The 22,063-nt window shown below is 38.1% G+C and overlaps 1 protein-coding gene across 3 annotated transcripts in view; it reads right to left on the bottom strand.

Moving 5' to 3' along the window:
- Positions 1 to 386: 386 nt before the first annotated feature.
- ZPBP (zona pellucida binding protein) overlaps positions 387 to 22,063 on the bottom strand; it is a 116,138-nt gene continuing 94,461 nt past the window's right edge. For 2 of the 3 annotated variants that reach the window (XM_058725583.1, XM_058725582.1), the window contains one exon: positions 387 to 595. In XM_058725583.1, the coding sequence (XP_058581566.1) occupies positions 501 to 595 (95 nt within the window). In that variant the 3' untranslated portion in view covers positions 387 to 500. Of the gene's footprint in view, positions 596 to 16,291; positions 16,405 to 22,063 lie in introns of all 3 variants that reach the window. The other variant, XR_009260626.1, reaches the window with a different exon arrangement.

The following is a 22,063-nucleotide window of genomic DNA, read 5'->3' as shown; positions in this document are numbered from 1 at the left end:
GTGGTTAAAGTTTGCAATAATAAGATGCACAGGCCTTTTAAAAAGTGACGCTGAACTATGAAAGATCAAACTAGAAGAAGGAACAGCTCACCAATTTAAATGTTCAAAGGAACAAAACGAGCTGGAATCAAACGATTATGGAAGAACATGGTGGCCTGAGATTAGTCAACATCAGTAAGTGCAGAATGGGCGATTTTAAAATAATCCTGAAGTATCTTTTGGGGTAACACTAATATAGCATATTTGGAACTATTTTTAAAAAGCAGCGATCCAAGAAACACTCTGAAGTCGTGTGTGGGATCGGTACCGATGGCTAAGGATCAGTGGGTGCTCCATTCATAGAGCATCTGGACATACGCTGTTTCAATGACAATGATGACACCAGATTTTGTAAAATCTAATATATTTAATTTTGGCATAATAGTGATTTATTATGTATTAATATTTCAAAAATATACTTTTGTGTTTAATAAACCACCAAAGAACTCAGAACAATGGCCCTATAAGCACGCTTTAGCTCCATACACCAGGCTGCTGTTGCACTGAAGGCAGTGAGTTCCATCACGGGGGTTATAAGATCCAGGACTGCAGATCACTGTGAATAAAGAATAAGTCAATAGGTAACAGTTTCCTCAAATGCCACATAAATTAATTTTACATGGAGGATACATTTTCAAAAAAGATTCTTTATTCCTTTTTATAACTCATGCTCCTTTGTAACTGTGGCAAAATACACATAAGATAAAATTTACCATCTTAACCGTTCTTAGGTGTCCACTTCGATAGCGTGAAGTATATTCACCTTGTCGTGCAATTTATTTCTGGAACTTTTTCATCTGGGAGGAACTGCAACTCTATCTCCATTAAGTATCTCTCCATCCCCCTTCCCACCAATAACCTCTGACAGCAACCATCTACTAGCTGTTTCTATTTAGACCACTCTAAATGCCTTCTATGAAAAGTTGTAACTTTTCACTGTGATCCTGGCTTAGACTAAGACTACGAGCTCACACAATCTTACTCCTCACATAATGCTGAGTTCATAACGTGGTTCGATCATCCCTGTATATAATGAATATGTTGCCACAGCTGTCTCTGCGCGGCAGGAAGTAAAGAATCTAATGGCAGAAAGAATCTAACGGCAAATAAACTCTCTCTTATGGACTGACTCTGGGATTCTGGGTAAGCAGTCGATTCCCATTTCTCGCTTCTTCATTTGTAAAACAGGCACAGTGACAACCAAGTCTATGCTGTGATGAGAGGACTGAAATCACATGACATAGATGAAAAAGCATCCAGAACACCGCAAGCCTTCAATAAATGCTCTGCCCTCGGTGGGACCGGTGCTTTTCCCTACACTTCCATTTGAGGCAGGGGCATGAAGGTCATGTGATGCCAAGGACTCTCGTTGGGCTGGGGTCTTTGATTATCCTGTTCCTCCTTTTCCTATTGCAAATGTAGTCAGCCAAGGATTCACAAAGATGTTAACTGCACATCTAAAGCGAGGCGCCTGGGGGGCTCAGTCAGCTGAGCGTCCGACCGGCTCAGGTCGTGATCTCGCAGCTCATGGGTTTGAGCCCCATGTCGGGATCTGTGCTGACAGCTCAGAGCCTGGAGCCTGCTTCGGATTCTGTGTCTCCCCCTCTCTCTGTCCCTCTATCCCTCGCGTGTTCTCTCTCCTTCAAAAATAAATAAACGTTAAAAATTTTTTTTTAAAAATTGCATGTCTAAGGCATGGCTGTTATGGGCCATCAAAGAAGATTCTGTTTCTAGCACCATGATTCAGTAATGCAGGTCACTGTCTGGATCTGGGTCATATTACATTATTTAACTTCGTATCTTTCTTTCAAATAATATTCTTTCAAACTTGGAAATATCTCAACTGTTACTCAGATGAAGTATTTTTCATTCTAGGTTCAGCAGATTTCCTCAAGTTTGAATCGATCTTTTATGTAAAAAAATACTGGTTAGACCAAGTGAAATCGATTTTTGCTGTGGTCATAACAACAGTGTTTAAAGTGGTGTTGTATAGGATAAAACTGTAATGATGTGATGCTTTCCAAAGATGTGTGATCACAGTACACTTTCTTCCAAAATGCATATTAATATTTCTTGACGCACAATATGGACATGCTGAGAAAAGGTATCAGTGTTAAGTCATTACACAGGGAGCAGAGAAAAGTGAATCTGCGGGCAGTCTTTACATACACTTTACACACAGGGTCACCAGCAGAGCAGACACTGGCATGAAACTGTCTAAACCCCAGTTTGAATACATATGATCTTCTAATAAATGTTCTCAGAATTAACAGATCTTCATGATGCCGTATGTGCTGTAATACCTCGGAGAACTTGTCTCAGCCCTCTCTCCTAAGGTCTATCCTAAAATGTCATGTTCCCTTTTATGTGGAATTCAGGAAAAATGCTAAAATGCTAGTTACATTTAAAGGAGAAGATTAGCAAAATTGTCTTCTAGCTTTTAGTCTCACTGAGCAGAGTATTTCCTGGCTATGGGCATGAGAGCGACCTGACGAGATCCTGATTGTGTCACAAAGCGGGGTGGAGCATTGGTGACTAATCAGTACCAACGTGCAAAGAGATGAGAGGTGGGGGACAAAACCTTCAGGGAATACTTCCTTAAGAAGGGAAATAACCAACCAGAATACAAAACGTATGCTACATGTGGTATCAAAATTAAGAACTTAATTACAAAAATCATAGAAGTAATGAGCCAAATAACAAAACTGGGGGCACAGTTGTAGATAAATAACCAATAGAATACTATTCAGAATATACAAAGAATTTGTATAAATCAATGAGGAAAGGACAGAAAACCAATTTAAAAATAGGAAAAAAAAGAGAAAATATACATGTCAATTTGACTGAGCCACCAAAAAAAAGCACTCAAAGAAAGTAAGAATTTGGGAAAAGTGGGGTGCCTGGCTGGTTCAGTCAGTATAGCATCTGACCCTTGATCTCAGGGTTGTGAGTTCGAACCCCATGGTTGGGCGTGGAGCCTACTTCATTCAAACAAAAGAAAGAATTTGGGAAATGTGAATAAGCATCAAACTAATATACTGGGAGTGACTTCAGCAAGATGACAGCTCAAGTGGCTTCAGCAAGGTGACGGCTCCAGGCCCCCAGGCTCCCAAGGAAAATGCTAAACAAACAACAAGAGACTGGCACAACCTTGTAGCAGCTTTGGAAAGTAGTCAGAGACCAACAGCAACCAGACGAACATCCCATCAAGAAGAAGGCAGGCTCAACATGGTGGAAAATTTGTGGCACTTCTGCTCACCCTTGCCCCAGAGCTCCTCCCCCATGCAGACTCACAGGGGAGGCTAGGCTGCCTCCAGGGGAGCAGCAGCCAGTGCTCCCTTCCAGCCCACAAACCAGAGGGCAGGGCAGACCGGACTGGCCACCTGTCTGACGGCCACCCGAGGGACTGGTCTCAGCGCTGCTTGTTTCAGACGTAGAGCAAATCTCTGGCCGGGAACAGCCCTGGGCACATTCTGAGAACCACAAAGTGATTACAGACCCACAGACACCTGGGGCAAGAGACTGGTGACTGAGGACTACACAGAGAACACCCAAGGGCCACAGGAGGAGCTGGGTGCAGACTCTCAGGGAAATGAAGATGTTTAAAAACAGCAAGGTATAATAAGAAAGGGAAGAAAGAAAGACAGAAAGATAGAAAGAAAGAAAGAAAGAAAGAAAGAAAGAAAGAAAGAAAGGAAGAAAGAAATTAAGTAAATAAATAAATAAATGCAGCCAAGTATACAGAAGAATCAGAAGAAAGCACATAGGACCAAACATGAAAAAGTGTTCAATCTTTTCAATAACTGTTAGAGAAATGCCAGTCAAAACAAGAATATGGTATCACTTCATTCATACCCATCAGAATGGACACTATCAAAACAACAACAACAACAACAACAGGGAGGAGGAGGAGAAGAAGAAGAAAAGTGGTGGCAAAGATGCGAAGCCACCGGAGGCCTTGTACCATCAGTGGGAATGTGAGAAGGCGCCGCTGCAATGGGAGGGGATGTCCTACGCCTTTGTTCGCTGCAGTATTACCACAGCCAAGAGGTGAACACAATCTACGCGTCCCTCATTGGCTAGATGGAGAAAGAAAATGTGTCATACACACACACTGGAATATTACTCAGCTTAAAAAACATAAATCTGGGGACGCCTGGGTGGCTCAGTCGGTTAAGCGGCCGACTTCAGCTCAGGTCACAATCTCGCGGTCCGTGAGTTCGAGCCCCGCGTCGGGCTCTGGGCTGATGGCTCAGAGCCTGGAGCCTGCTTCCGATTCTGTGTCTCCCTCTCTCTCTGCTCCTCCCTCGTTCATGCTCTGTCTCTCTCTGTCTCAAAAATAAATAAAAAACGTTAAAAAAATTAAAAAAAAAACATAAATCCTGTGATGTGCTACAATATGGATGAATCCTGAGAATACTATGCTAAGTGAAATGAAGCCAGTTACAAAAAGACAGTGCATAATCCCATGTACAAGAAGTATTTTTTTTAAGTTTAATTATTTATTGAGAGAGAGAGAGAGAGAGCGCGCGCGAGAGTGCACAAGCTGGGGAGGGGCACAGAGAGGGAGAGACAGAATCCCAAGCAGTCTCCACGCTGTCAGCACAGAGCCCGATGTGGGGCTTGAACTCACCAACTGTGAGATTGTGACCTGAGCCGAGCTCAAGAGTCAGACGCTTAACCAACTGAGCCGCCCAGGTGCCCCAAGAAGTATTTAAAAATATCAAACTCCATGGGGTGCCTGGGTGGCGCAGTCGGTTAAGCGTCCGACTTCAGCCAGGTCACGATCTCGCGGTCCGTGAGTTCGAGCCCCGCGTCAGGCTCTGGGCTGATGGCTCGGAGCCTGGAGCCTGTTTCCGATTCTGTGTCTCCCTCTCTCTCTGCCCCTCCCCCGTTCATGCTCTGTCTCTCTCTGTCCCATAAAAATAAATAAAAAACATTAAAAAAAAAAAAATATCAAACTCCAGAAACAAAAAGAGCTGTGGTTTCCAGGAGCCGAGGGAAGGAATAAATGGAAGTTGTTCAAAAGGTATGCACTTCCAGCTGATGAAAAAGTTCTAGACATCTGTTGCACAACAATGTAAAGTTAGGACCATTGAACGGTTTACTTAAAAATGGCTAAAGTAGTTGATTTTATGTTATGTGCTTTTAAACCAGAATTAAAAATTAAAAAATACAACAAAACATAAGAAAACAAAAATCTCCAAGCAAATTAGAGGCCAAGTCCCCATGCCTTCACAGGTGAATTCTACCAAATTCTAAAAAAATAAAAAAATAAAACACAACACGAACCCCAATCTTTCTCAAATCCTTCCAGAAAACTGAAGAGGAGGAACAACATCTAAACTCATTCTGTAAGGCCAGAATTGCCATCTCGCTAAAGCCAAAGACGGTACGTGAGAACAAACGAAAAGCCAATATGCCTTATGAATACGGATGGAAGTCCTCAACAAAACACTAAACCAAATTTAACAGCATATTAAAAGGATTATATTATATGTCATGGTCACTTAGGACTTACTCCTAAAATGTAATGACAGTTCAATATGTGAAAACCAATGCAATACTCACTTTAACAGACTGATAGGGGGAAAACCCCAAACAATCATCTCAACTGATGCACACAAAGCATTTGGCAAAATCCACCATCACGCTATGGTGAAAACTCTAAGCAAATTTCAATTATGTAGTGGAGTGTTATCAGCCATAGTTACTACGTGATATGTTAGATCCTTAGACTTTATCCATCTTCTACCTGAAGGTTTGATCCTAAGAAAGCAGGACTTAAATGCTCTCCCCAAAACGAAATAAAATAAAATAAAAGATAACTGTGTGAGGTGGTGGGGGTGCCAGTTAACCAGATGGGGGAAATCCTCTCAAATGCATACCAAACCATCGCAGGGTACACTGTGAGCATCTTACAGTTTTGTCCATTCTACCTCAACAGGGAAGACAGATGCCACAGGAACATACGTGAGGGAACAGAAGGCAAAGTTGCCAAATAAAAAGGAGTTCTGCAGTGAGTCAAATTTGGTTTCAAATTCGAATTTTTCACTTAACATCTTTATGAACGCATGCAAGTACCCTAAGATTGCCAGGATTCAAATTCCTTGATTACAAAATTAGGATACTTCCTGCATCAAAGGGATGTATGATGCTTAAGAAAACAGTGGCCAGACTTTCAGCAAAGCTTCAGCTATTATCATGAAGAAATCATGATAATGATTTACATTAATCATTAATGATTAATGATTAATGATTTCATGAAATGTGAAATGTGTATTTCTGTGACTGTGCCTGAAACACAGTCAACACTCAGTATCATATGCACAGAACTCAGTCTTGTGTTCTTTTCATTCCTGAGCACTGGGAGCAAATCTGTATCATCTATCTGGCCCTAACCACATTCAGTCATTGTTACTTATATTTTCATATGTTTAGATTTATACCCAATTAGAGGATACATTCCTTAAAAGCTAAAACTGTGTTGTGTTCTCGATAATTCCCTCTCACATCATGAGAGGGCGGTGGTGAATAGTAGAATAGAACCACGTTTGGCGGTGGGTAGAATAGATACTTATGTAATGTTTAAAAAAAAAAAAGAAGAATAAAATGGATTTTCCTCAACCCGATAAAGGGCCTTCATGAAAACCCACAGCCAATATCATAATCATAAAAGACTGAGCTTTTCCCCTAAGATCAGGAAAAAGATAAGGACTACTATCTCTCCTTTTTTTAATACAATATTGGAAGTCTTACCCAGAGCAGGAAGGCAAAAAAAAAAAAAAAAAAAAAAAAGCAAATACAAATTGGAAAGGGGAAGTAATGTTAGCCTGTCAACAGACAGTATGATCTCATATGCAAAAAAAATCTAAAGAATCCACCAACTCCCCCTCCCCCAATTTACCTGATAAACAAATTCACCCAAGTTATGAGAGACAAAATTGACATGCAAAAATCAGTTGTGTTTCTAACAATGAACAATCCAAAAAGGAAATAAAGAAAACAGTCCTGTTCACAATAAAAATAAAATAAAAATATAATATTTAGGAATAAACTGAACTGACAAAGCATAATGCTTGTATACCAAAAACTACTAAAAATTACTTAAAGAAATCAAAAAAAGACACAAATAAATGACAAGACACACCCTGTTCATGGGCGGGAACATTTACTATTGTTAAGCTGTCAATACTACTGCAAACCATTCATGGATTCTATGCAAATTCTATTGAACTCCCAGTGACAATGTTTTCAGAAAAAGAAAAATCCATCCTAAAATTCACTGAAACCTCAAGGGAGCAAGAATAGCCAAAACGATTTTGAAAAAAAGAACAAAGCTGGAAATCTCACACTTGCGGATTTTAATCTTACAATAATAAAAATGGTGTGGTCTTGGCATAAAGACAGAGTGAGAGACAATAAAGTAGAGAGCCAAGAAAAACACTTTCAAATGATTTGGACAAAGGTACCAAGATCATTCAAATGAAGAAAGAACAGTCATTTCAACCAAGGGTAGCAGGTAAGCCCATATCCACATGCAAATGAAGGAGGCTGGACTCTGACCTTACACCTTACATAAAAGTTAGCTTAAAAAGATCAAAGATCTAAAAAGAAGAGATGAAACTGTAAACCTCTTGGAAGAACATGCAGGAAAAAAGCTTCATGACATTACGTTTTTCAATGATTTGTTTATATAACACCAAAAGCAAGTATGTACAAAAGAAAAACAGATAAATTATTTGCAAAGTATATATCAGACAAGGAGGTTAATACCCCAATAATAAAAACAAAGAACTCCTATAACTCAACCACAAAAATTAACCCAATTAAAAAATGGGCAAAAGCTTTGAGGAGCCATCTCTCCCAACAAGACACACAAATAACTAACGAATACATGAAAAGATGCTCAACATCACTAACCACCAAGGAAATGCAAATTAACACCACAATGACACACCACTTCACACACGAGGATGGCGAGTTATTAGACAAAACAAAAAGGTAAAATAACAAATGTTGGCCGAGAGGTAGAGAAACTGTAAGCCTTGTGCTTTGTTGGTGGGAATGTAAAATGGTGAGGTCTCTGTGTAAAACAATATGGCAGTTCCTCTAAAAATTAAAAACCAATGATCCAGTGATTCCACTTCTGGGTATAAGTAGGTGGAATGAAGGTGTGTGCCTCTCTTGAAATGTGTATGTTGAGACCCAACTCCCAGTGTGGCTCTATTTAGAGATGGGGCCTTTAAGGAAGTAATTAAGCTTAAATGAGGTCACAAGAGTGGGACCCTGATCTGACAGTTAGTGTCCTTATAAGAAGAGACAGCAGAGTGCTTGCTTGCTCTTTCTGCACACATGACATAATGAGAAGGTGGCATGTTATGCCATCTGCAAGCCACCAAGAAAGCACTCACCAGAAATGGAATCAGCCAAAAGGTTACACTTGGACTTATAGACTCGAAAATTGTGTGTGTGTGGGGGGGGGGGGGGGAGGGGGGGAATGTACCGTTTAAGCCATCCAATCTACGGGATTTCATTACGGAAGCCCAAACTAACATAGAACTAACTAACGTATCCAAAAGAACTCAAAGCAGGATCTCAAAGAGTTAATCTGTACATGCATGGTTCACTATAGCATTATTCACAAGAGCCTAGAGGTGGAAACAACCCAAATTTCCATTGACAGATGAGTGGATAAAGAAAATGTGGTTACATACATATGGATACAGAAGATGTGGTGTAAGTCAGGGGAGCAAAAGGCACAGCACAGGGAATACAGCCAATGATACTGTGATAGCTTTGTGAAGGGACAGATGGTAGCTACACTCGTGGTAAACACAGCATAGTGCATAAACTTGCAGAACCACTATGTTGTACAGCTGAAACTAATGTCACATTGTGTGTCTGCTATGCTGAAATAAAAAAAAAAATTGTAGAATTAAATAAAAAAAAAAGATGTGGTACATAAGTGTTAGGTGAACTAACGTGAACCAACGTGGGAACGTGAAACCATGAAAAGTAACGTGGAAGGGGATGGGGTTGTGTCCTGGTCACCTACCACACATTTTAGGGAATGGGAATGTGGTCCATCGTACCATGGAATCCTGTTCAGTCTTAAAGAGAAAGGAAATTCTGACATATGCTACAACACAGAAGCTAAGTGAAACATGCCAATCACAAAAGGACAAATACTTGTATAATCCCATTTATACGAGGTACCCATTGTAGGGAAATTTATAGAGACAGAAAGCAGAATGGTGACTGTCAGGGACTAAAGGAAGAAGGGAATGGGGACTTATCATTTAATAGGTACACAATTTCAGATGAAGAAGATTAAAAAAGTTCTAAAGATGGATGGTGCTGATAGTTATACAACAATGTAAACGTACCTAGTGCCACTAAATTGTACATTTAAATATGCTTAAAAGATTAAATTATTTTATGTATATTCTACCAAATTTTTAAAAATGTGACACAAGACATAAGGGTCATCAGATTGCAAATATTTAAAGCGTGATTATGCCAAGAACTGCACACAGGATTTGTCCCGCACTGCTGTTGTAAAAGTGTTAATTAACACACCAAATTTGGAAAAGACACAGATATATGTTAACGAATTACATATCTATTGATCCAGTATTAGGTAAACACTTTGACGAATCTTGGATACTAAGCTATGCACACAAAGCTATTCATAACCGCATTGTTCTTCATGGCAAGAAAACTCAGAAGTATGAACCCATTTTAAACAATAAAACAGATATATACACCTTTATATAATCACATAATAGAATATTATATGGAAATAAAAAAAATTTAAGTAGTGTTATAACCACAAAAAATATGGATGAATCTCACAAATACAGTCTACAAATGTGAATCAGTTAAAACAGGCTACCATTAGAGAGATTCCCAGGCTGGATTTTTAAAAATCCTATTGTACGCTACTAAAGCAAAAATATAAATATTAACCAAATTAATTTATATCAGCTGTAACTCAAAACCTCAACCACAATTTTATTTTATTTAACTTGACAATTTAAAACTGGTAGCATTTAAAAAGAATAAATCAAGTGGTTTGTCCTCTCTAGACATCAAGACGTGTAATAGGAATTACCGCAGATCGGTACAACACAAGAGAGAACCCTTTAAAAGACATGTATAGGGGCGCCTGGGTGGCGCAGTCGGTTAAGCGTCCGACTTCAGCCAGGTCACGATCTCGCGGTCCGTGAGTTCGAGCCCCGCGTCAGGCTCTGGGCTGATGGCTCGGAGCCTGGAGCCTGTTTCCGATTCTGTGTCTCCCTCTCTCTCTGCCCCTTCCCCGTTCATGCTCTGTCTCTCTCTGTCCCAAAAATAAATTAAAAAAAAAAAAAAAAAAAAGAAGACATGTATAAGGCATGTACCCTTATTTTTAGATCTGACGGTAAAGAAAAAACTTTGACATTAATGAAATAAATTATTAGAAAAAGAATTTTATCATGACTGTGAGAAAGATATCGAGAAAATAAGCAATGAGACTTAGACTATGTTAGACAAAAAACATGCACCAAAAACAGTGTCCACAATGTTAAAAAAAAAAGACAGGTGGTTAGAATTCCAATTCTAGACTGTACTAAATTCACACATCTGCAGTAAGAGTTGATAAAGTCTGGAAAAAGCAGCACACTATTGGACAGCCCTGAAGAGGTGGCAAAGGCAGGCAGATACCGAAGGCACGCTAACTCCTGAAAGAAGAGAACTGTACTGCATAAAACTGTTCTAGATTTCTGCAGCGGGCAGTTGTCAGTCCATGCAGCCCACAGTAGATAAAACTGAAGCAGCAGTCCAGTCTTACCGGTTTCAAAAAGTAAAAGGACAGGCTTTTAGGTCACTAGAAGACATGGAAAGTAACGGGAGAAATTCAGTGAACAGCGTCAAGGGCTCTAAAATCTGCATGTAAACTCCACCCAGATAACTGGCTAATGTATGACCTTCACATGTATCCATGATATTGCACGCTCAGCAAAAGCAAGAGTCGGAAGGCTGAACAAACCGAGAAGATGATGCCTATGGTGGGGGAGAGAGTTTAGATTTTGAATCTGGCATATCGCTTAAACACAAATCAACAATCTTCAGAAGAAAAATACATCAGAAGACTCTATACAGCACTATCCATCAAGTTTAGTGTATCATAAACATTATTAGATTTTCAAAGACCTGGAAAACTGTGACTCATCAAGAGGAAAAAGATCAGTAGAAACAGATCCAAAATAACACAGATGTGGTAATCAGACATGAAGACTTCAAAGCAGCTAGCACAGATGTATTCACGGACATAAAGGAATACACTGTCATAATAAGTGAGCAGACTGGAAAACTGCATCAGAGAAATGGAAGCTCTAAAGCATATAAAAGAAAATTCTAGATCCCCAAACTGAAATACTAACAAAACAAAACAAAACAAAACAAACCTGGATATGTTTAACAGCAAAATAACAACAAAAGTAGAGTATGTCAGTAAATATGAAGACATACCAACAGGAATTGCCCATTCTATAGAATAAAGAGACACAAAAGTTTCAAAAAATGAATGCAGTGACATCAGCAAAAATACTGGCAGCTCCAAAAGGTTGTCCCAACCAAAAAGACCTGAAAAAAATCAAACAAAAACTCTCAGAGTTAACGCTGAAAGAACTCTGGAAAACCATCAACATACTGGAAACAGTTAGTAATATGGCAGAAATAAATCTTTTCCTGTCAGTAATTACTTTCAACGTAAATGGATTATATTCCACTATCAGAAGACTGAGATTGACAGAATGAATAAATAAAACATGATATAACTTTATGCAATCTGGAGAAGACTCACTTTAGATCAAAAGAAACAAACAGGTTGAAAGTAAAAGGATGGAAAAAGATATTCCATGAAAATAGTAATGAGAAGAGAGCTGCATGGCTATACTAGTATCACACTAAATGAAGACTCAAAACCTGTTATAAGAGAAAAAGAAGGAAACTATATACTTATAAAAGGGTCAATTCTCCAAGATATAACAATTATAAAAATATATACGACAAACGATAGGCACACAAAATATATAAAGCAAACTGAAAGAATTAAGGGAGAAGTTGACAGCTCTACGGTTTAATAATTAGAGATTTCATTACCTCACTTCAAATAATGGATAGAGTTTTTAGACAGAAGATCAGCAGAGGGCTTATAGCACAATAAGCCAATTAAACCTAATGGATATACAAAAACACTCCACTCACAGTGATAGAATACCCATTTTTCTCAAGTGCACATGGAATATTTTCTAGCATAGAGAATATTTTAGGCCATAACACAGACCTTAAAAGACTGGCGTACAAATCATCTTATTACAATCGCAACAGAATGAGGCCAGAAATCTGTAACATGAAGAAAAGTGGAAAGTTCGCACACACCTATGTGGAAATTAACACCCTATTAATAGACCAATGGGATAAAGGATACATCGAAAGGGACACTGGAAATGCAAGGTTGTTTCAACATTAGGAGATCAATCGATGCAAATTGCTATACTCGCATAAGAAAGGAAAAAAACCATGATTATTTCAAAGGCTGCAGATAAAATATAGGACAAAATTCACTAACGACTCATGATCAAGACTTCAGCAAACTAAGAATGGTGGGGGACTGCTTCAAACTGACAACAAGCATCTAAGAAAATCCAACTGCTAATATCATACTTAAAAGTAAAAAGTTATTTATCTCTAATATTGGAAAAAACCCGTTTTTATTTCTATTCCACACCATATTGGAGAATCTAGTGACTGTAATAAAGCTAGTTAAAAAAAAAAAAAGGTATAATCATAAGAAGTAAAACTGATGTTACTTGCAGAGGATAGGTTTACTCATGTAAAACTACACAGAGCATACATAATTACAAGATCCAATTAGTGAATTAAATAGGGTCACATGACCCAGGTAAGAATTTACAAATCCACTGCACCTGTGGGCACCACTGAGTAAGCATCCTCAGAGTCTCCCCTCCGACCGCCATCACGTCTAAGTCAAAGTCTAAGATATCAAAGGGTCGTGAAGCTCTTCATCAGAGGTTTCATACTTGAACCAGCCGAGGGGAGGCTGAGGGTTCACTGCGAGGCTGGGGCACGTTCATGAACGGAGCAGTAACGAGAGATCCAAACACCCAAGTGTTCCACAGCTTTCATGTGTCGTGTCGGCCACTGAGGAGGAGGTGGGTGCAGCCATGAAGGCAAGGCCACACAAGGTGGATGGGAGAGGCTGTCTCAAGAGGAGATTCTCAAAAGATCCGGGCCCCACTTCACTGTGAAAAAGTTTGTTGGTGCCATTAAAGAAGACACTGAAGCATGTCATCTAAGAGAGTATGTGGAACAGTAACGGGAAACTGAAGTGACTGAAATCCTGACTGCCTGAGGCAGTGGCAAGAAGAGAGGCTTTGCTTTTGTTAACATTAGATGACTCTGACTTCAGGAACAGCAGGCTGTGGAGTGCCTGGAGGGCTTAGTTGGCTCAGGTTGTGATCTCACGGTTCAGGAGACAAGCTTATCATTCGATGTGAATGCCCACAACTGTGAAGTAAAGGAAAGTCCTATCTAAGTAAAAGATGCCAGATCGATGTGGCTCTGGAAACTTTGGTGGTGGTCACAGAGGAAACTGCAGTAAGCGTGGTGGCCGTCCAGGTGGTGGTGGATATGGAAGCAGTGGGGGTGGCGTGAATGGACACTGTGATGATGGAAGCAATTCTGGAGATGAGGGAAACTACAGTGGAGTCAACTACAACAATCAATCTTCTAATTGTGGACCCAAGAAATGAGGGAATTTTGGAGGCAGAGGCCCTGGCCCCTATGGTGGTCGAGGCCGGTACCGTGCCAAACCATGAAGCCAAGGTGGCTGTGGTGGTTCCAGTAGGAACTGTATTTATGACAGTGGCAGAAGATTTTAATTCATGTCAGAAAATAAAGCTGAGCAGGAGAGGAGAGACAGAAGTGACAGGGAAGTCACAGGTTACAAGATATGTGTGAACTCAGTCACACACAGTGGTGGCAGGGCCCAGCTGCTACAAAGAAGACATGTTTTAGACAATACTCACATGCATGGACAAAAGTCTCGAGGGCTGTATTTGCAACTAATTGCACAACAGGTTATTTTAGTTTCTTAAAAAAATTTTTTTTTCATGTTTGTTTATTTTTGAGAGAGAGAGAAAGAGCATGAACAGGAAGGAGACACAGAATCCGAAGCAGGCTCCAGGCTCTGAGCTGTCAGCACAGAGCCTGATGCGGGGCTCGAACCCAGGAACCGTGAGATCACCTGAGCTGAATGAAGTTGGATGCTTAACCAACTGAGCCACCGAGGCACCCCTTTAGTTTCTGTTCTAGGGAGGGTGTAAAGCATTCCAACAGAGGGTTTCAGTGTAGATTTTTTTTTTTGCACCCACGTTGTCGATTGTTAAATGTAATAGTCTGATCATGATGCTGAACGAGTGTGTCTTTTTAAAATTTGTGCTGTATAAACTTAGTCTACTCTGAAGCCATTTTGGTATACTATCCCAACAATGTGAAGTTAGAATTCCTTCAAGGTCATTCCAGGTTCCATTCAAAATTTATTTACCACCTGCTCAGGCACAGAAGCCATGGTCTCCAGAAACTCTGGTACAGGTGAGCTGACATTCACTGTTGTGACCTGCAGTTCACTATTAAAAGGATCACCCAAGTGCAGTCACAGAATTTACTTGGTGGTTTTTGGCATATCCTATGTCATATATCTGAATTGAATGATGGTATCAGATAAAATTATAAATGGGAATGAAGCCTGTGCATCATATATCATGTGTAATCAGTAAATGCCTTAACATCCTCTTAAAAAAATCAACTGCACTCTTATAAGCTAACTGGAAAATAAGTCATTAAAAGAATTCCATTTACAGTAGAGCAAGAAAACCCTTTAACATCCTTAAGAATAAATCTGAGAAAGAACTGAAAACTACAAAACATCCTTGAGACAAATTTAAAATAATTTACACAGATGGAGAATAACCGTGTTCACTGTCAGGAAGACTGAGTATGTTTGAGATGATTAATTATTATCAGTTTTGTCTCCAGAATAAATACAATCTATTCAGACTACAGCAGGCTTGTTTGCAGAAACTGGCATGCTAATTCTAAAATGTACACAGTAATTCACAAAACAATATAACCAAAGAAATGTTTAAAATGTAATATAATAGTTACTATGAAAGTACAGCCACCGACACTTTGGTATTGGTGAAATAATAGATGTGTGGATAAGCGGAGCAAAACTGAGCCTATACAAGCATCGTCAGTTGAATTTTGATAGAGGCGCCAAGGACATTTTAATGGAGGAAGAAAAGTCTTCAGTAAATGGTGCTGGATCACCAGGATAGGATGAATGATCATCAACCCTTAACCTCATACTAAACACAAAAATGAACTCAAAATGGACCATGGACCTAGATGTACAACCCAAAGTAAGGAACAAAAAGCACAGGAGAAAATCTTCGTGGTCTTTGAATATGAAAAGGTTTATTAAGACACATGAGCCATACGATAAAAATGAGTTAGTTGGACTTCAACATTTTTCTTTGAAAATGGAAATGCAGGCCAGTCTGGGACAACACATTCGTGGCACATACAGGTTCCCGTCTATCTGAAAGCAGGGCATTCCTATGAAACATTCTGGAATGCCGTAAATGGTGTCAAGCAAAGAAGCAACTACCACTTCTTAGAAGTGGAAATCCCCTCAAGTTTCTTCAGTTAGTGAAAACGGTTTCTAAGGTAGGTCGTTACTAAAAACCAAGTGGCATAAAGTGAAGTTTCAGATAGCGGAGAAACCTGTATATTGGAACATGACTTTTGTCTATACTGTATTAAGAACTCTTACAACTCAGTAAGACAAGAACCAGCTTAAAAAAATGGGAAAGGTAATATTTGAGCAGACACTGTACAAACAAAATACCAATATCCAATGGGAACTTGAAAGTATCTTTTTAAAAGGAATCTGAAAATTAAAACCACAATGAGATACCACTACACACACACACACACACATGCACACGCACACACCCATACTGGAATTGCTAAAATTAAAAAGAGTAACCATACTCTGCTTTGGAAGGATTTAGAATAACTGGAAGTCCCCAACTTTGCTGGTAGAACATGAAATTGTAGAGCCACTGAAGAAAATAATTTGGCTTTTTTTTTTTTTTTATAAAGTTAAACATACACTTACCATGACCCAGCAATTGCAGTCATACGTATTTTCCCAGGAGAACTGAAAACATATGTCCACACAAAGACTTGTACAGGAATTTTCATAGCAGCTTTATTTGTAATGGCCTAAAACTGGAAACAACCCAAATGTCCATCATCAGGTGAATGGATAAACAAAATGTGGTATATCCATACAAGGGAATACTACTCAGCAATAAAGAACAAACCATTAAGACATGCAATACTACTGATGAATCTCAAAATCGTTATGCTGAGTGAAAGGTATTCTGACAAACATTATATACTGCATGATTCCATTTATAGAAAGCTATAAAAATGCATGCTAATTAATACACAGTGACACAAGGCATATCAGTGTTTGTTTCGGAATGAATGTTGAAGCAGTCTCAATTATAAAAAGGCAGAAACAGAATTCAGGGTTATGGCGAAAACCTTTTTCTGGACTGTAGTGATAGTTTCATGGATGCATGCATGTCCAAGTTATTAAACTGTATGATTTCAAAATGAGAAGTTAATTCTAAGTCAATGTTGAGCCCAAACAAAACAAGTCACAAAGGTTAAGGTAAGACAACGTGTATTTCGTGATTATCATGCAAACCAATAGTATCTATGGTTACTGATTACCTCAATAAATAAAGTGAAAAGTAAAACATCCTGAAGTGGTATAAAAAATACCAGATTCTGAGAACAGATATTATCAAAGCAGAAAGGAAAGACGATGGACTATGGAGGCCTCATTTATAGGAGGATTCAGCTGTTTCATATTTAAATTGCTTCAAATCTTAGAATATGAAATAAGTGACAATATAAAACCTGTTTGAATAGATTTACTTGTTTATTTGTTGCAATGATACATGTGCGTACTTGTTTGCAGTATCATTTTATAGGCTTCTAGATGTTTGAAATACACCATTATACCATTATAAGAAAAAGATCTGTTTCCAAACAGCCATAATAATTCTCTGCCCCCCCAAAGCAAAACCAAACAAATAAAAATAAACCTCCGGGTACAGATAGCTTCAATGAAGAATTAAACATTTGAAGAGAAAATGACATAAATTTTATAAACTATTTAGACAAAGCAAGAAGAGAAAATGATTGCAACTCATTTTTAAAACCCGCAGTGCCCTACTACTAAACTTTTACAAGTATTTACAAAACTACAGACCAAAGTCCCTCATGAATATAGATACAAATATCCATAATAGTAAGCATATAAAACCCAGAGATAACCAGAAATGGTAAATGATGATCACACATAGTTTACATTAGGTGAGCTTATGCAAGGTCAGTTCAACATCTATGTATCCATCGATTCATCATAAAATAACAGATAAAAACCATATGATTATCTCAACAGTGTATATAAAAATCGTAACAAAACTCAATCTCATTCATAATCAAAATTGAAATAAACAGGGAATGGAAGACAATTTCCTTCATCCAGCCATGGAACCTCTAAAAAACCTCTAACTAGTATCCCACTGAACTGGGAAAGCCTGTGGACTGTGACAAGGGAACAGGAAAAAGATGCCAACTCTCACCACTTCTGTTGCGTGCTTTTCCAAACATGCCAGCTGGACTAACGGGGCAATACAAACAGAGGGGGTGGGAACTGTAAATAAAAAGTGAAAGTGTCTTTATTCCCATGTGACACGATCAGGTATGAAAAAAATCCTCAAAAATAAAAAAGAAACTCTTAGCACAGTAGCAGTGTTTGGCAAGGCCACACTATATGAAGTCAATACTTCTACAAGAAAATAGGAAAAACTCTTCATGAAATTGGGGTAAGCAGAAACTTCTTGAACACAATTATCTTTGGGCCATTAAGAAAAATACTGAGAAACTTAGTTTTGTCAAAATTAAAACTTCTGGTATTTGAAAGACACTGGTAAGAAAGTCCAAAGAGAAAACACATGGACGTACTTCCAGAATATATGAATAAACCTTCATACACCAATGTTCACTAGAAAAATAACTTGACAAAAGGGTAGAGGAAAATATTTGAACAACAACTCACAAAAGAATATGTCTGTGTGCTCAAACGGAACACGAGAAGGTACTTGGTATCAGCTGTATGGTAACCGTATATTGTACTACAAATGGCAGAGTACTATACTCTGGTTGAGACGGTTAAAATTTTAAAAATGGACAATATCAAGACAGCAAGAATGTGAAACAAGCAGAAATCTCATACACTGCTGGCGGGTGTGAAAATCATCCAACCAATTCTCTTTAAACTTTGGGAGTTGCTTAACGGGTTAAACGTACCTTACCATATCCCCCTACACCTTAACTCTTACATGTTCACCCAAGAGAGATGAAAATGTAGCTCCACACAAAAACTCACACAGAGATGTGCTTACAAGTTTTATTCACAATAGCCAAAACTAGAAACAACCCAAATGCCTATGAAAAGTTGAATGGATAAATAGTTATCTTTAACAAGTAGGTGTGAGTGGTTATGAAGTGGCAATAAGGGAACAATTTGGGACAACAGAACTTTCTGTATCCTCCGAGTGGCACTGGTTAAGTGGATGAAAACACTTACCAGAACTCACTGAACTGTGTAATTAGTATGTCTGCATTTAAAATTAAAACGTGTGCATTAATGACACTTTCATAAAGTTGATTAAAGAAATATTTTCCCACAAATAAAGCTCCTAGCCCAAATGGTTTCCTTGGTGAATTCGATAAAATACTTAAGGGAGAAAAATATTATTATTACATATATACACATGAACGTATGTATCATACACATATACATAATACCCATACATGTGATTTTTTAAAATACAGAAGAAAGAACATCGCCAACTTGTTTTTTCATGGCTGGAATATTCATGATCCTAAAACTGAGAAAGAAATTATAATAAAATGCATAATATAAATAACACCATTCCTTAAAATATGAGCATGTTAAATCCGACAATATATAATGATGATGTGGAGTCTGTCCAAAGAATGTAAGGCTCAATAAATATTTGTAAAGATTAAGTATAATTTTGTTTTAGTTTAATAAATGCAGAAAAGCAGTAGACGAAATCCAACTCTCATCCGTAATAAAATAGCTCATAAACTAAGAATAAATAGGAATTTCTTGGTCCGATAAAGGACGTATAAAAACAAACACAGCTAGCATTATACTTCAAGGTGAAATATGGCATGTTTTCCCCTTAAGATTAGAAAAAAGATAAGCATATTTTTTCTCATAATTTATATTAAATATTTACTTAAGGCCCCTGCAACAGGAAAGAAGAAATAGGGGGCACAAAGATTGAAAGGAATAAGTGATACTTTATTTGCTAACCCATATGATTATTTACATAACAAACCTGAGGGGTCTACAAATATAACTATGTTTCGTAGGTCATAGGAAATAAATCGCACATACAAATTAGGATTTGTTTTTTAACAGTCAGCAATTGAAAATTCAATAAAAGACATCCAATTTAAAATAGAGTCAAAAATGTGTAAGACATTCTCACTGAAAATGACAGAATACTCATGAGAGTACTTCCAGAAGCCAAAGAAAGATACCTCCATGCTGTTTTCCATAATAGCTACAGCAGTTTGCATTCCCACCAACAGGGTACAAGGGTTCTCTTTCCTCCATATGCTCGCCGACACTTGTTACCTAAGGTCTCTTTGTCTTATTGATAATAACGTGATGAGATCTCATTGTGGTTTTGATTTTCACTTCCCTGGTGATTAGTGATTTTGAGTACCTTTTCATACACCTGTTGGCCATTTGTATGTCTTCTTCTGAGAAATATGTATTCAGGTCATTTGCCTGTGTTTTAATTGGATTATTTGTTTTTATGCTATTGAGTTGTAGGAGTTCCTTATATATTTTGGAGATTAACCCCTTATCAGACACATGGTTTACAAATAGTCAAAATATGGAAATAACCTAAATGCCCATCGACAAATAAAAGAGTAAAGAACATACGATTTATATATACAATGGAATATTATTCAGTCTTAAAAAAGAAGGAAATTTTGCCATTTGTGTCAACATGGACAAACCTGGGAGACATTAGACTAAGTGAAATAAACCAAACACAGGAAGACAAATACTGCTTGGTCTCTCTCACATGCAGAATCTAAAACAGTCAAACTCAAAGGGGCAGAGAGTAGGACAGTGGGTTGCCAAGGGCTGGTAGGAAGGAGAAATAAGGAGATATTATAGTTTCAGTTATGCAGGATGAATTAAGTTCTAGAGCTCAAAACATAGCGATGTAACTATAATTAATAATATTGTACGGCATACTTGAAATTCACGAATGGGGAAGATATTAAGTGATCTCACCATGCACACATACACAAATGGTACCTATATGAGGTATGGGAGGTGATGGATTATGTTAATTAGCTTGATTGTGGTGATTATTTCACAATGTATGCATATATCAAAACGTCAAGTTGTACATCTTATGTAGAATGTTGTCAATTATCCCACAATAATGGTGAAAAAAATGAAATAGCTCATGAATACAAAGCCACGTTCTGTCTAAATCATAATTCTATCAGGCTTACTGCAGATGGAATTGACCAGCTGACTCTAAAATGTATATGGAAATACAAAGGACTTTTCCAGAGATGACAAACACAATGTATCCCATCCTACACATTCTTCAATTGTGACTTGGTTGAGCAGTAGAGTCTGTGTTACCGCCTTATGAAATTGCACAGACCTTTGTGAGTATGGCAAAAGTGAAGCGAGGTGACTTCTGAGGCTAGTCATAAAACACATAGCTTTCCAGTGTTTTCTTAGGACATGAGCTTTTAGGTTCTATTGCCATACTATAATGTAACAGTACCCAGTGCTCATACAGGGTGGTTTTAGTGCATATTACTATATTTAGTTAGTATGGAAACCCTCAAGAATGATAGGCATATGGCCACAGTCAACAGAAAATTCTCACAATAGTAGGGAATAATCAGCCTAGACTAAACTCTGGTTCAGCCTAATAAACCTTAAAAGCAAGATCAGAAGTGGTCAAACTGTCTCCCAACAACTTATCAGTGTGTCCCAGAACAAAACTCACTAATATAAAAACACAGAAATACAAAAATAGTCAACAACAAACAACAAAACACGCATAATGTATATAGCATTCAGTAAAAAGTTAACTGGTACCTGAGGCAAAAAAGTAGGATTCATAATAAAAAGACAAATAAATGAATTGCAAGCTACTGTGAACAAACATGTAAGAACTAGTAGAAGAGACCATTAAAACAATTAATATAACAATATTCCCTAAGTTCAAAACTTAAGACATGGAAGATATAAAAAGTATTTAAGTTATCTGGAAGTCAAAACCTAAGAATGCGTGAGATGAAAAACTACACAGGGTACGCTTTATGGTCGATTTGATGTTGCAAAAGAAAAGATTAGTGAAGTGTGAAGACGAAACAATAGAAACTCCAAAATAAACACACAGAAGACTTTTTCTGTGAAGAGATCAACAACAAGCTGTGAGAAACTGTCAGGCTCCCGTGCTTTTAAGCGGAATCTCTAAAGGAGAAGGGGGTTAAAGTTATTTAAATAAATAAAGCTGAACAATTTTCCGAATTCAAAGAGCACGGAGTGTCCACAGATCCAATAAACTCAAAGACAAACTCCAAGGGCAAGAATCACAAAGAAAAAAACTACATGGAGGTGACTCCCATGTATGTTCCTCACAAGCAGTGATAAAGAGAGACTCTTAGAAGGATCCTCGGAAAGAAAGACACCTACTGTACCGAGGAACAAAGAGGTGACAGA

Source organism: Neofelis nebulosa, chromosome 4 (genome assembly GCF_028018385.1).
Source record: "Neofelis nebulosa isolate mNeoNeb1 chromosome 4, mNeoNeb1.pri, whole genome shotgun sequence".
In the NCBI taxonomy this organism is placed as follows: domain Eukaryota; kingdom Metazoa; phylum Chordata; class Mammalia; order Carnivora; family Felidae; genus Neofelis; species Neofelis nebulosa.
Note: the sequence above shows the minus strand (reverse complement) of the source record. Positions and strands in the feature narration are given on the sequence as shown.